This window comes from Mustela putorius, unplaced genomic scaffold, assembly GCF_011764305.1.
Source record: "Mustela putorius furo isolate JIRA1106 unplaced genomic scaffold, ASM1176430v1.1 tig00003972_pilon_pilon_pilon, whole genome shotgun sequence".
NCBI lineage: Eukaryota > Metazoa > Chordata > Mammalia > Carnivora > Mustelidae > Mustela > Mustela putorius.
Genome location: NW_025422115.1, coordinates 17926074 through 17938089, shown reverse-complemented (window position 1 = coordinate 17938089; position 12016 = coordinate 17926074). Strand labels below are relative to the sequence as shown.

General features: G+C 55.4%; 1 protein-coding gene across 5 annotated transcripts in view; it reads left to right on the top strand.

Annotated features, from left to right (window-relative positions):
- The window catches only part of ARID3B (AT-rich interaction domain 3B), a 55343-nt gene extending 46373 nt beyond the window's left edge, over window positions 1–8970 (top strand). For 3 of the 5 annotated variants that reach the window (XM_045070438.1, XM_045070439.1, XM_004758417.3), the window contains 5 exons: window positions 1066–1249; window positions 2325–2602; window positions 2709–2963; window positions 4364–4465; window positions 6521–8970. In XM_045070438.1, the coding sequence (XP_044926373.1) occupies window positions 1066–1249; window positions 2325–2602; window positions 2709–2963; window positions 4364–4465; window positions 6521–6684 (983 nt within the window). In that variant the 3' untranslated portion in view covers window positions 6685–8970. The remainder of the gene's footprint in view (window positions 1–1065; window positions 1250–2324; window positions 2603–2708; window positions 2964–4363; window positions 4466–6520) is intronic. The other 2 variants (XM_045070440.1, XM_004758419.3) reach the window with 1 other exon arrangement.
- Window positions 8971–12016: the final 3046 nt, after the last annotated feature.

Genomic DNA, 12016 nt, shown 5'->3' with positions numbered 1-12016 from the left:
CTTCTCGAAAATCAAGCTGGCTTACCGGCCTCCAGTGAGTCAGTGAGGCCTCAGCAAGACCAGGGCGGTGGGAGGGGGCCGAGGCCCAGAGGAGCAGCCTGTGTGCAGTACAAGGAGTTTGTCATCAAAAGGCAACAAGTCTCAAACCTTGCCCCGGTCGGTGACCCTTCCCTGTGGAATTCTCCCCTCTGACCTCTGGATCATTAATCCTGAGGCTGCCAAATGACAGTCATCCATCACGCCTCCTGCCGAGCATCCCAGTGGCCTGTGAAAGGGCCCCGGGCCCGCCCTCCCTGCCGTCCCCTGGTGCTCATTAGTGGGCCTTCCTGCCTGGTGCCAGGCTTCCTAATCAAGTCCCCGGCTCCTCTCACTTCCCTTCGGGGCCAGTGGCGGAAGCCACTCTGACCCTCCCTCTTTCAGAGGCCAGGGAGGGATGGAGCGGTTAGTGGGGAGAGAGTCGTTCAGTGGCTTTTCATCCCCTGGAGACATGGTGTCCAGCAGCTCCTTTGACTCGGTGGAGACAAGGGAGAGAAAACATTTCTCTGTCCTGCTACAGGAGAGGAGGAAGCAGGCGGTATGCAAATGAAAACACTGTTACACTGTGTACACTGTTAAAAGGGCGCCATAGCTGTGCATGTGGGGGGGGGGCGGTGGAAGGTGGGGGGTACGGCGCAGAGCAGCATCTTCTGAAGGCCCCAGAGGAGTGTGAGTTACCACATCATTAGGAAAGAATCTGGACTCATCCTGCTAGTAAAAAAAAAAAAACCAAAAAACAGCAAAACCCCACAACAACTCAACTTTGAAGCCATCTAGTGCAGCCCCGTTATTTACAGATGGGAAGACAGAGCCAGAGAGGCTCACAAAGCCTGTGAGTTGGACCTGTGTTTCTGCTCATCCCAAGGAGAACTGGCAGCTAGTCTGATAGCTTCCAGCTTTGGGAATTTGAGTCCGATTAAAGCAGATTCATGACCATATTTCCAACTCCGCAAAAGCTGGGCACATGCATATGTCTTCTTTCTCTGCTTGATGACACAACACTTTTTTTCTCTATTTGGACAATCCCAGGGACCCCCATCAACCGAATCCCCATCATGGCCAAGCAGATCCTGGACCTGTATATGCTGTATAAGCTGGTGACAGAGAAGGGGGGCCTGGTGGAGATCATCAACAAGAAGATCTGGCGGGAGATCACCAAAGGCCTGAACCTGCCCACATCAATCACCAGCGCCGCCTTTACCCTGAGGACCCAGTGAGTGGCTGGGGCCCTAGGGAAAGGAAGCTGATCTGGGAGAAAGGGGATGTTTTAACCTAGAGGAGAGGAAGGAAGGAAATTCCACTGTACAGAGGGCAAGATGGGAGGAATTCTCAACGTAGCCAGGAGCTTTCTGAGACGAATCCCTTTCTAGACCTGGGAGATCATGAGAGCCACCATTTCCCAAGTGTCTCCCTAGGCTACTTTGCTATTTTATTTCTTTCAGATCTCACCATCAACCCTGTGAGATAGGTGTTATCTCATTTTTCAGGAAACAGAAACAGAGTCTCAGAGTTTAAAAGGTTTGATCAAGGCCATACCAACTAGTAGTGGTAGAACTGAGATTCCCCCGTGGGCTTCTGGCCCTGTAGCCACTCTTTCCAGGACATTGTTTCTGATGAGACACCTCAGCCCTAAGCCTAGCCCCTCCTACCCAACACTCCGCCTGCCCAGCAACAGAGGACCTGGGATTTGGACCTATTTTCATCATCATCTGGGTTAATTATGGGGGTCATAGGAGCAAGGGAACCAAGAGTAGCATCAGAGAGTGAGGGCCGAGGGGAATCCATTCACTGCATCATACTGGGTGTTGCTCTCTGGAGACTAAGGAATGAGCATCAGTGAGGCAGTACGCTAGAAAGAAGGGCTCCTTCTCTCAAGGTTCTTGGATAGAGAAGTGCTTCTTACGATATGTGATGCAAAGAAGGACAGGAAACATTGCTCCTACCTGACCTGGTTGACTCAGAATGGTGAGGGCATCTAGGAGCCAGGAAGACATTGCAAAAACGTGTCTAAACAGCACCTAAAATGGTGCCCAAACAAACAGAAAACGGGAGTGAAGATGTCCTTTCTTTCTTTTAAAGAACAGTTTCCTCCAGTTGGAGCAGAGTTTTGGTACAGTGTTGAGTAGCAGCTGGAAGGGCCTGGGACAGGGCATCCGGCCACCCTGGACCTTCTCTTCTGCCAAGTGACCCTGTGTCCCAGAGGCCTGTCCCACAGAGCCATAAACTTAAACTGGGTGGCCTCTGGTACCATTCTGGATTATTCTCCTCCCTTCCTTCCTTCCCTTCAGGTACATGAAGTATCTCTATGCCTATGAGTGTGAGAAGAAAGCTTTGAGCTCCCCGGCCGAGCTCCAGGCAGCCATTGACGGCAACCGGAGGGAGGGCCGGCGGCCTAGCTACAGCTCCTCCCTCCTTGGCTACTCGCCCGCTGCCGCCGCCGCCACTGCTGGGGCCCCTGCCCTTCTCTCCCCACCCAAGATCCGCTTCCCCATCCTCGGGCTGGGTTCCAGTAGTGGTGCCAACGCCAGCAGCCCTCGGATATCCCCAGCAGCCACTCTCAGGAAAGGTCTGCAGGGCCCAGGGGGGAGGAGGGTGGGCAGGGCGGGAGTGGCAGAGCCCACTGTCAGGTGGGGAAGAGGGTTGTGAATTTGTGAATCTGGTGCCTTTGCCAGGTGATGGAGTCCCGGTGACGACAGTGCCCGTGCCAAATCGCCTGGCTGTGCCCGTGAGCTTGGCAGGCCAGCAGGCCGGTACCCGGACGGCCACGCTGGAGCAGCTGCGGGAGCGGCTGGAGTCAGGGGAACCCCCCGAGAAGAAGGCACCCCGGCTGTCAGAGGAGGAGCAGCGCCTGGTGCAGCAGGCCTTCCAGCGCAGCCTGTTCACCATGGCACGGCAGTTGCCCATGAAGATCAGGATCAACGGCAGGGGTGAGCGCTGGGCCCCAGGCAGGGCCTCCCCCGTTCTGGGTGCCGACATGGGCTCCCCTGAGGGGCCCGTTTACCTCCCAGAACCATCTTAGGGCCAGAAAGCCACATGGGGCTTCTGTGGCCACTGGGACCTCAGCTCACCAAGCTGACCAGAAATTGCCTCAGGCAGCACCCTGTTCTCCGGCCAAAAAAGGAGTTCTAGGAGGAGGAGGGGCCAGAGGCCCTCAGGGACAGCTGCTGTGCTTCTCTTCCTCACTAGCCTTTTGATCTGTCCAAATGAAAGGGCTTAGCCTTCCCCTGCAGTGCCTCCCCGGATGTAGATCTGGGCTGTGGGCTGAAGGCAGCATCTCCACAAGGAGGCCAAGTGCCTCAGGCCAGGTTGCCTGTGATCCTCTGAACCATGGGGAAAGAGGAAATACAAGTTTGGCAGCATCGTTGACATCCTTCCCTTCCCCTCCTCATTTTTCAAGTGCCCTGCCTTCTCCTCTCCAGAATCATACACTCCATGCCCCTTGTTCCTCCTTTCTCCCCCCAACCCCATGCACATTTTCTTTGCTATTCTTGCCCTTGATTCTATCGCAGAACAAACTTGAGCAAGCACGTGATGGGAAGAAGTCAGGTGTGGAGGGAGCTGTGCGTATTTGCTGGCACTCCCTGACCCCTGTCCCCAGCTGAGGTGCAGAAGGGCGCTGGCAGCAACAGCTCCGCTCTGTTCCCTCCCCTCTCAGGGCTGGTGCCTCTGGTGCTGCAGCAGTCAGACACGAAAAATAGCTCATTTGGAAGAATTCTTGGCTGCATGGTGAAAGGGCAGAGTCTGGGGTGAGCCAGGCAGAGGCCCTGGGTGCCAGCACCTGCAGCTTTGTACAGATGGTCAGGTTGAAATGCGTTATAGGTGCCAGCCCCACACTGGGTAGGCAGACCCACTCCTTGAGGACCCAGCCCACTTAAGGAGAGGAGGAGGAGGAAAGGCAGGTTCTCCAAGGTAGTGACTGGGTCTTCCTCATCTCCGTTTCCCCAGCCCAATGGGTGGTGGGTGCTTAGTTAGGGTGACCAAATCACGTTGAAAGTGTTAGTGTACAGCTGGGAGCTGGGTCAGTGTCTTACTGCCTGCGATCCCTTTCCTTGGACCCCAGAGGAGTAGGGGAGTAAGTGGCTCAGCCAAGAACGGAGAAAGCAAGTGATAGGCCATTGGCAAGCTTGGGTTCTCTTGCCAGATCTGACCCTCAGGAGAAGGTTGTAAGGATGCTTTCTGGATGTGGGAGGCCTCGGCCAGCGTGGCCGAGGAACAGCGGGCTCTGAGTGTGGTTGAAGCAGCCCCTGTGTATAGCCCCTGTCCAATGCGGAGAGGACACCGCAGTGCTAGGAGGCCTGACCAGGCCTGCTGTCTCCCTTGCCCCCAGCAGAAGACAGATCGGAGGCCTCGGCTGCAGCACTGAACCTGGCCACAGGCAGCATCGGGAGCATCAACATGTCTGTGGACATCGATGGCACCACCTACGCAGGTAAGGCTCTCGGAGCTGTCATGGGGGCCACGGAATGGTGGCCCTGGCTGGCCCTGCTCATCACGCTCCCATCTGAACCCTTTTAGGGCTAGCTTTCTTATATGTAGTCTCAAGGGTTAAATGGTTTTTCCAGCCTAGGAGAAGCTGAGGGTTGCTAATGGGATGACAGGTTCTCCCCCAACCAGCTTTGACAGAACCATAGAAACCCTCCGTCTGACCCTTTTGACCAATGGCTGGCTCGTTAATTGCAACTGTCCTTGAGTGTGAAGCTCTGTAATTTACTCCGTCCCCTTTCCCCAAATATCATGTCCTGAGCCACCTCCGCCACTGCTGTCAGGGTCCTGTGACGCACCACTCTCCTCCAACTAGCTCTAGCCCGCTCTCCCTGAACACCGCCTGTTGTTCCCTTTGTTCACAACTGACCAAGGGCTGACAGGCAGGCGGAGGAATCTGAGTGTGGCTGAAGCAGCCCCTGTGTATCGGATCCCACCCAGTCCTTCCCAGTTGTCCCTCTCAGTCTAGTTGGGCAGTGGTTTATTTGTTGGCTGGTGGGTTTAGCACCTCCACCAGGTCTTTGCAGTTGCTAGAAACCAGCCCTTTCCCCAGCCCCATGTCTTTGGTTTAGGTGTGCGTTTGGGAACGAGCCCGCCGACTCCTACTACGAGCAGCTTGATGGGTGGGCCAGGGGAGCCCAGGCCTGCTGGCCTTGTGTTAGATGGCGGGCCTGGGACGTGCCCCATGGAGGGTCTTAAAGCTGCACCTTCCATCACCCTGGGGCATTTCCTCAGTAAGTGCTCTGTCCTTTGAATGCTCCTCTTCTGAGCTGGGTGCAGGGCCCCCGTGGGGCGCCGCACTTAAGGCCTCATGCTCTGGCTGGCTCTCTGCTGGGCCACTGGCTCTGGGCCTTGGCGCTGCAGCCCAGGAATGGCCAGAGTTCCTGGAGGGCAGCCTGCAGAGACGCAGTAAGGCCAGTCAGATGGGGAAGGCCTCTGCCTGACATGGGGGGCCCCTTGAGGAGACCAGGCAAGCCAGCAGGCAAGACCTAGGTGTCCTTTGCCATCTGGTGGTGTTCGATGGTCTAGGAGTCTGGGAGGCTGTGAGTGGGTCCACGGAGAAAGCAGGGAAGAAGGGGATCTGTGTCTGGAGCTAATAATGCTGTCATCCTCTCTCGGGAGAAAGGAGGGAATAAATGCCTCCTTCTCTCAGAACGGGGAGCAGCCAGAAGAGAGCTGAAGGTTTCCCAGCCCTCACCTGCCTCAACCCCTGGTCCCCTGTTCCCACCTGTGCCCTTTGTCAGTGGATGTGCAAGTTGCACTGGCCAGGAACCAGGAAGTTGTCCCCGAAGGCCCCCGGAGCCGCTTGGACCCTGCTACTCTGCTCTCTGCCCCCTCTTGCTGCCTCGCACCCCACTGCCCCGGTTTGGGCCTCTCCCCGCTGTTGGAGTAGCTTCCTGGCAGGCCCCAATTCCTCCCAGCCCCACAGAGAGCATTTTAAAACACAGATCTCATCATGTCCCTCTTCTAAAAACCCTCAGGGGCATCCCTATCACCAAGGTGCAGGGTGAGACCCTTCCCCCAAGAGGCATACAGGCCTCCTGTCTCTGTGGCCTCCCCAGCGGGCACTCGCCTTCTGCACCCCTCCTCCTGCTCATGAGTCCCTGCTGCCAGGCAGCCTCCCCGCCACAGCCCTGCCTGGCCTCTGCTCTGCCTGGCATGACAGCCGTTCCTCTGACCATGCTTTCTGCCATCCCAGGCACGCTCTCCTCCTCCGGAGCCTTTCCTGACTAGCTAGGCCTTGCCTTCTGAGCCCTGCTCTTGGTTCCTTCCATCCCCATCTCACTGCACCCACACGGCACTGGGGACATATCCTCAAAAGCATGGCTTACCTCTCTGCCCCCTGGCCGGCCCTGGAGCACCTGAAGGGGGAAGGTGGAAGGCATGCGGGACTTGGTCGGAGGCACAGGGTGCGGAGGGGCGCACACCTGCGGGGCCAGAGCGCACAGGCCTCATGTCTCCTCAGCTGCTCACACTCACTACCCCCCCACCGCCCCTGCAGGTGTGCTGTTCGCCCAGAAGCCTGTGGTCCACCTGATCGCGGGGCCCACCCCCCAGAGCGTGGGTGGCAGCGCCAGCGGCAGCAGCAGCTCTCACTGCTCACCAAGTCCTACCTCGTCCCGGGGCACCCCCAGCGCCGAGCCCTCCACCAGCTGGTCCCTCTGAGGGGCAGGACCCAGCTCCCCATGCCCCACTCTCCTGTCGAGAGTGAAGGAGGTTGATGCACAGAATTTACCTCATCTCACGGAGCCCATGTCAAACACCATTTGGCCAGACTAGAGTTTGGACGTGTCCGTCTATCCAGGCTTCGTTCAGGTCCTGCTGTACTCTGGGGACAGGGAGAGGCTGCAGGGGCAGGACAGGGCAGCGTTGTCCAATCAGGGATCGTCCTGGAGAACCGGGCGGGGTCTGCCGGCATCCAGCTTCCTTCCTCCTTGGTTCCCAGGCCACCTCCCGTCCCGGGCACGGTGTATCGACAATCTGTAAGCCGGCACAGGGCTGGAGGCCCTCCACAGCCCTTCCCCTTTAATTTATTGCCCTTCCCCTTCCCTCTGTCATGACCCCAGGGTCACTGGCCTCTTCCCTTGCTCAGTCCTCCGATCTTTAACTCCCATATGGGGCTGTGAGAGCCGAAGACCATGCCTTTGTGGCCCTTCACTCCTGAGCATGGGATGGGGCCCTCCTAAACTGCCTTCCCTACCATGTTTGGTTCCAGGGGTGTGGGTCCCTCAAATTCAAGTCTTGAGACAGTTCTCAGGGCCCTATACTCCCCTTTTAGTGGTCCCAGGAAGGGGCACACGAGGGCAGTCCTCAAGGTCCAGGGCTTACTGGGTACCTGCTGAGGGAGAAGCAGAGCCACAGGGGGCTGCCCAGGCAGGCCCTGGCACCCGTTTCACACTGACCCTTTTCTGGCCCTCCCAGACCTCACGCCTTCACTCACCCTTGTTGGCCAGCTCTCCCAAGAACAGCCCACTTGTCCCTTGGGCCCTCCCTTCTCATGGGGTCACCTCAGCCCCAGCATCCCCAGACCTGCTGATGTCAGGTTCATTGAAATACCTCAGATTTGTAATTGTTGATGTTCTTCAGGAAGTATTTGCATCTCTGAAATCCTTTTTATATGTGTTTTGCTGACTTTTTTGTTTTTAATTTTTATTGTTGTTATTGTAGCACCAAAGAAATGAAAGCAGATTACCCCCAAAGCCGAGCAAACATTTGGTACCCCAGCCCCTCCAGCCCTTTGCTAAGACCCCAGTGAGGAGGCGGGGAGGCAGGCAGGAGAGATGACTCAGGGATCACAGTGGTGGGGAAGGCAGTGGAATAAGAGGCCTGTGCTCTCAAAGGTTGGGTCCTGAGACCACACAGTTCGGGAGATGGCCCCTGACCCATTTCATGCTAGAGCAGGGCTTGTCCCACACCCCTCCCTGGCTCCCCAGGATGGGGACAGAATGGTTGCCCTTCACTCAGCATTCCCATCTCAGGGTAGGGGCAGGACAGAGAGGCTGAGCCGCCCCAGGGGATAAGGGGATGCTCTTGGAAGAGGGGAGAACTCCGTCGTCCTCTGGGACCCTGGGCTGGAGCAGGCTGCTCCGGTGTTGGAAAGATGACTGATTGCCACGCAAGGCTCACCTCTCTTTGAGTAGGCCCTGCAGAGCTCCTGGAACACCACCCACTGTAACGTCATCAGGCTCTGGTGGTGACAGGCCATGCCGCCTGCAGGAGCCCTCGCATGACTAGCATTCTGCCCTATGAAAGGAAAGGGAAATCAAAAGCTTGAGCACAAAACAGCTACCTCAGCCTGGTGAGCCGCAGCTCTGCTGGACTGCCATCTTCTCGCCCCTTCCCTGGCCTTCCACGCACTCGCTCTCCCACACACACTCTCACACAGCCCTGCCGCTGAGGCCTGACCCTCTTCTGGCCTCAGGAGCCTTCCCACCTTACCCACTCTGGTGGGCAGAGAAGGGCCTCTGGGATCTGGTGCCATGAAGGAGCCCAGTTGGCTGGCGCTGGGCCCACCTGAAAGTGTCGCAGCATTTGGCCAGTTTGTCTTTCTCAGGGGTTTGGTCACGAAGGATGGACTCTTCCCAGCCAGAGGATGCGAGGACAGCATACTGAGGCTTTCTGGTCATTAGATCCTCTCCCCTTCCCCAGGCAGCTTGAAAGCCCAAGAGTGGGGATGCCAGCAGGTGTCCCAGGAGCAGGGACCCTGGCAAGAGAAGCTTTCCCGGAAGGCCTCAGGGCAGGCCGTGGGCCAGGACTGCTCCGGCCCCTCCCCTCCCCTCCCTGTCTCTCTGTACTCTGGCCAGGAAAATGTGCTAGCACATGGGTAGCCTAGGCAGTGATAAATACCTCAGATGTCCTCTTGCAGCAAGTGTCTGTATATGTGGTGGTTATTTTCTATCCTACATGTTCTCGAATGTTTATATTTCAATAAACCTCTACCTCTTCACACAAGCAGGTCTCTCGGGTGCTTTCTGTGACTGTCCAAGACGAGGGCAGCAAGACCCCAGAATGCTCAGCCCTTTTTTCTGCCATGAGGCACATCCTGTGGCTACAGCTCAGTGTCGGTGCAACCAAAAGAAGTGGGGAGGGAGGGAAAGCATGGGGGATCTCTAACTGCCCTCCTCCGCAACAATGCATACCCCACCTGTCCGTGCAGCCCTCTGAGGCAGAGGGGGACCTCTTTGCCATTTGGAAGTACTAGCAAATGCGGGAGACACTGGGATAGCCTCGAGCCTCTCTCGCTGATTTCTAAAGACCTTTTGAAAGAAATGATGAGTCCTTTAGTGTTTTGTTTTGTTTTTTAAGATTTTATTTATTGATTTGAGTGAGAGAGAGAGCAGAAGTTGGAGAAAGATGGAGAAGCAGACTGCCCGCAGAGCAGGGAGCCCAACTTGGGGCTCAAATCTGAGCACCCCAGGATCACGCTTAACCAACTGAGCAACCCAGGCAGGTGCCTTTTTAGTGCTTTTTAAAAAAAGTAATCTCTACACCCAGCGTGGGGCTCAGACCCACAACCCTGAGATCAAGAGTTGTCTGCTCAACCGACTGAGCCAGCCAGGCACTCCAGTTCTCTAATAACTGGTAACCAGTAGTTGGTATCACACCTGACAGCTTCCTGTGACACCGCAGGGGACTGCCACGTGGAGCCGCAGTGGGCCTAGCCTACAAGGGCACAGAGATGAGGAGAAGCAGAGTCCAGAGACCTCCGAGGTGGAAACAGTGCACATGACTGCAGGGGTGGAGGTGCTGAGGGAGAAAGTGGCAGATGAGTAAGGCTCCTGACAGACCTGGAGAACCTAGAAGAGCAAGGCAGCAGGCCACTGCAATTCTGTCCCATTTCAAGTTAACAAGAAAAAAGAGTATCTCAAACTCAAATTAGCCCCTCCAAAACACTACTGAAAGATACTGGTATTTAAAATGGCAAACTGGGGGCGCCTGGGTGGCTCAATGGGTTAAGGCCTCTGCCTTCAGCTCGGGTCGTGATCCAATTTGGCTCTGGGATCGAGCCCCGCATCTGGCTCTCTGCTCCGCAGGAGGCCTGCTTCCTCCTCTCTCTCTCTCTCTCTCTCTCTCTCTGCCTACCTGCGATCTTTCTCTGTCAAATAAATAAATAAAATCTTTTTAAAAATAAAAATAAATAAATAAAATGGCAAACTGGGGCTGGGAGGGTGGGAGATGCCTAGGTGGTTAAGCATCTGCCTTCAGCTCAGGTCGTCATCTCAGGGTCCTGGGATCGAGCCCAACCTTGGGCTCCATGCTCAGCGAGGAGTCTGCTTCTCCCTCTCCTGCCTGCCACTCAGCCTGTTTATGCTTTCTCTCTCTCATCAAATAATATCTTTTTTAAAAATTCAAAAGATTTTTTAAATAAAATGACAGACTGGGAGAAGGTGCAACACAAAGTGTGTATGTGTGTGTGTGTGTGAATGCTTACTGTTAAGTTAATGGCTTAGTCTTTAAGCATCTGCCTTTGGCTCAGGTCATGATCCCAGGGTCCTGGGATGGAGCCCGGCATCTGGCTCCCTACTAAGCAAGCCTACTTCTCCCTCTGCCTGCTGTTCCCCCTGCTGTGCTCTCTCTGTCAAGTAAAATCATTTAAAAGGGGGGTGGAGGGGCGCCTGGGTGGCTCAGTGGGTTAAGCCGCTGCCTTCGGCTCGGGTCATGATCTCAGGGTCCTGGGATCGAGTCCCGCATCGGGCTCTCTGCTCGGCAGGGAGCCTGCTTCCCTCTCTCTCTCTCTCTCTCTCTGCCTGCCTCTCCATCTACTTGTGATTTCTCTCTGTCAAAGAAATAAATAAAATCTTTAAAAGGGGGGTGGAGTGGGCAAAAAGAAGGGCTGGGGAGAGGGGGCAAAGTCATGAACAGGTGTTTTTTAGAAGAGGAAATAAAAATGCCTGGACTTCATTGTGATCAAGGAAATCCACAGAAAACCATTCCATGGCATCAGATTGGCACAAACTTTAGTTTTACAGTACCGGGTCTTGGCAAGGATGGGGAGTAATGGAAACTCTCACAGACTGCCAGGGAGTGTAAATTAGTCTAACCACTTTGGAAAACACTTTAGCATTACCTAGTGAAGTGACACATGCCCAGCAATTCTGCTCCTAGTTTTATACCCCAAAGGAACTACAAGGGTGCCCCAGGAGCCCTGACAGCAAATTTCTGAAATTAAATTCTTTGAATGAGGGGTGCCTGGGTGGCTCAGTAGATTAAACATCTGCCTTCGGCTTGGATCATGATCCCAGGGTCCTGGCATTGAGCCCCACATCAGGCTCCTTGCTCAGTGGGGAGTCTGCTTCTCCTTCACCCTTTCCCCTGGCTTGTGCTGTCTCTGTCTCTGTCTGTTCTCTGTCTTAAATAAATAAAATCTATAAAAAATAAAAAAGCTGTTTGCATGAATTAACTACTTGGATCCTCTACACATTTATGAGATGGGACTATTGTTCCCATTTTACAGAGCAGGAGACTGAGATGCGGAGAAGTTGAGTAACTAGCGTGAGGTCCTTTAACTCCTGAGAACTTGTAGGGTTATAATTCAGTGGCGACAGCGCCCAGAGCCTGCCCTCCCAGGAACGGCTAAGCATTCTATACACATTGTCACATTTCCACTCCACCCACAACCTTATGAGGCAGTGAGTTTGTTCATTTTACAGATGAAGAAACTGAAGAGCAGAGATGTGGCCAAAGTCACACATCTGGTGAATAGCTGGGCGAGGAATGGACTCTGATCAGCTGCCCTAACTCCTGAGGGGCAGGGGCAAGCCAGCCCGGGGACAGAAAGAAGCAGAGGTTGAGGCGGGGCGGGGGTTAGGTGTCCCAAGTCTCCGTTCTGCCCACGTGCCCTTTGCTCTGCACAGCCGGGAGTCGCCTGTCACAGGCGGCCACTAGCAGCCCCAACGTTCTCCAAGAGCAGCGGCCCGGGTTCCGCGCCGCAAACTCCCCCCATCTCATTGGCCAGAATTGGTCACGGGTCCCCCACATAGCCAGTGGGTGCGAGGGG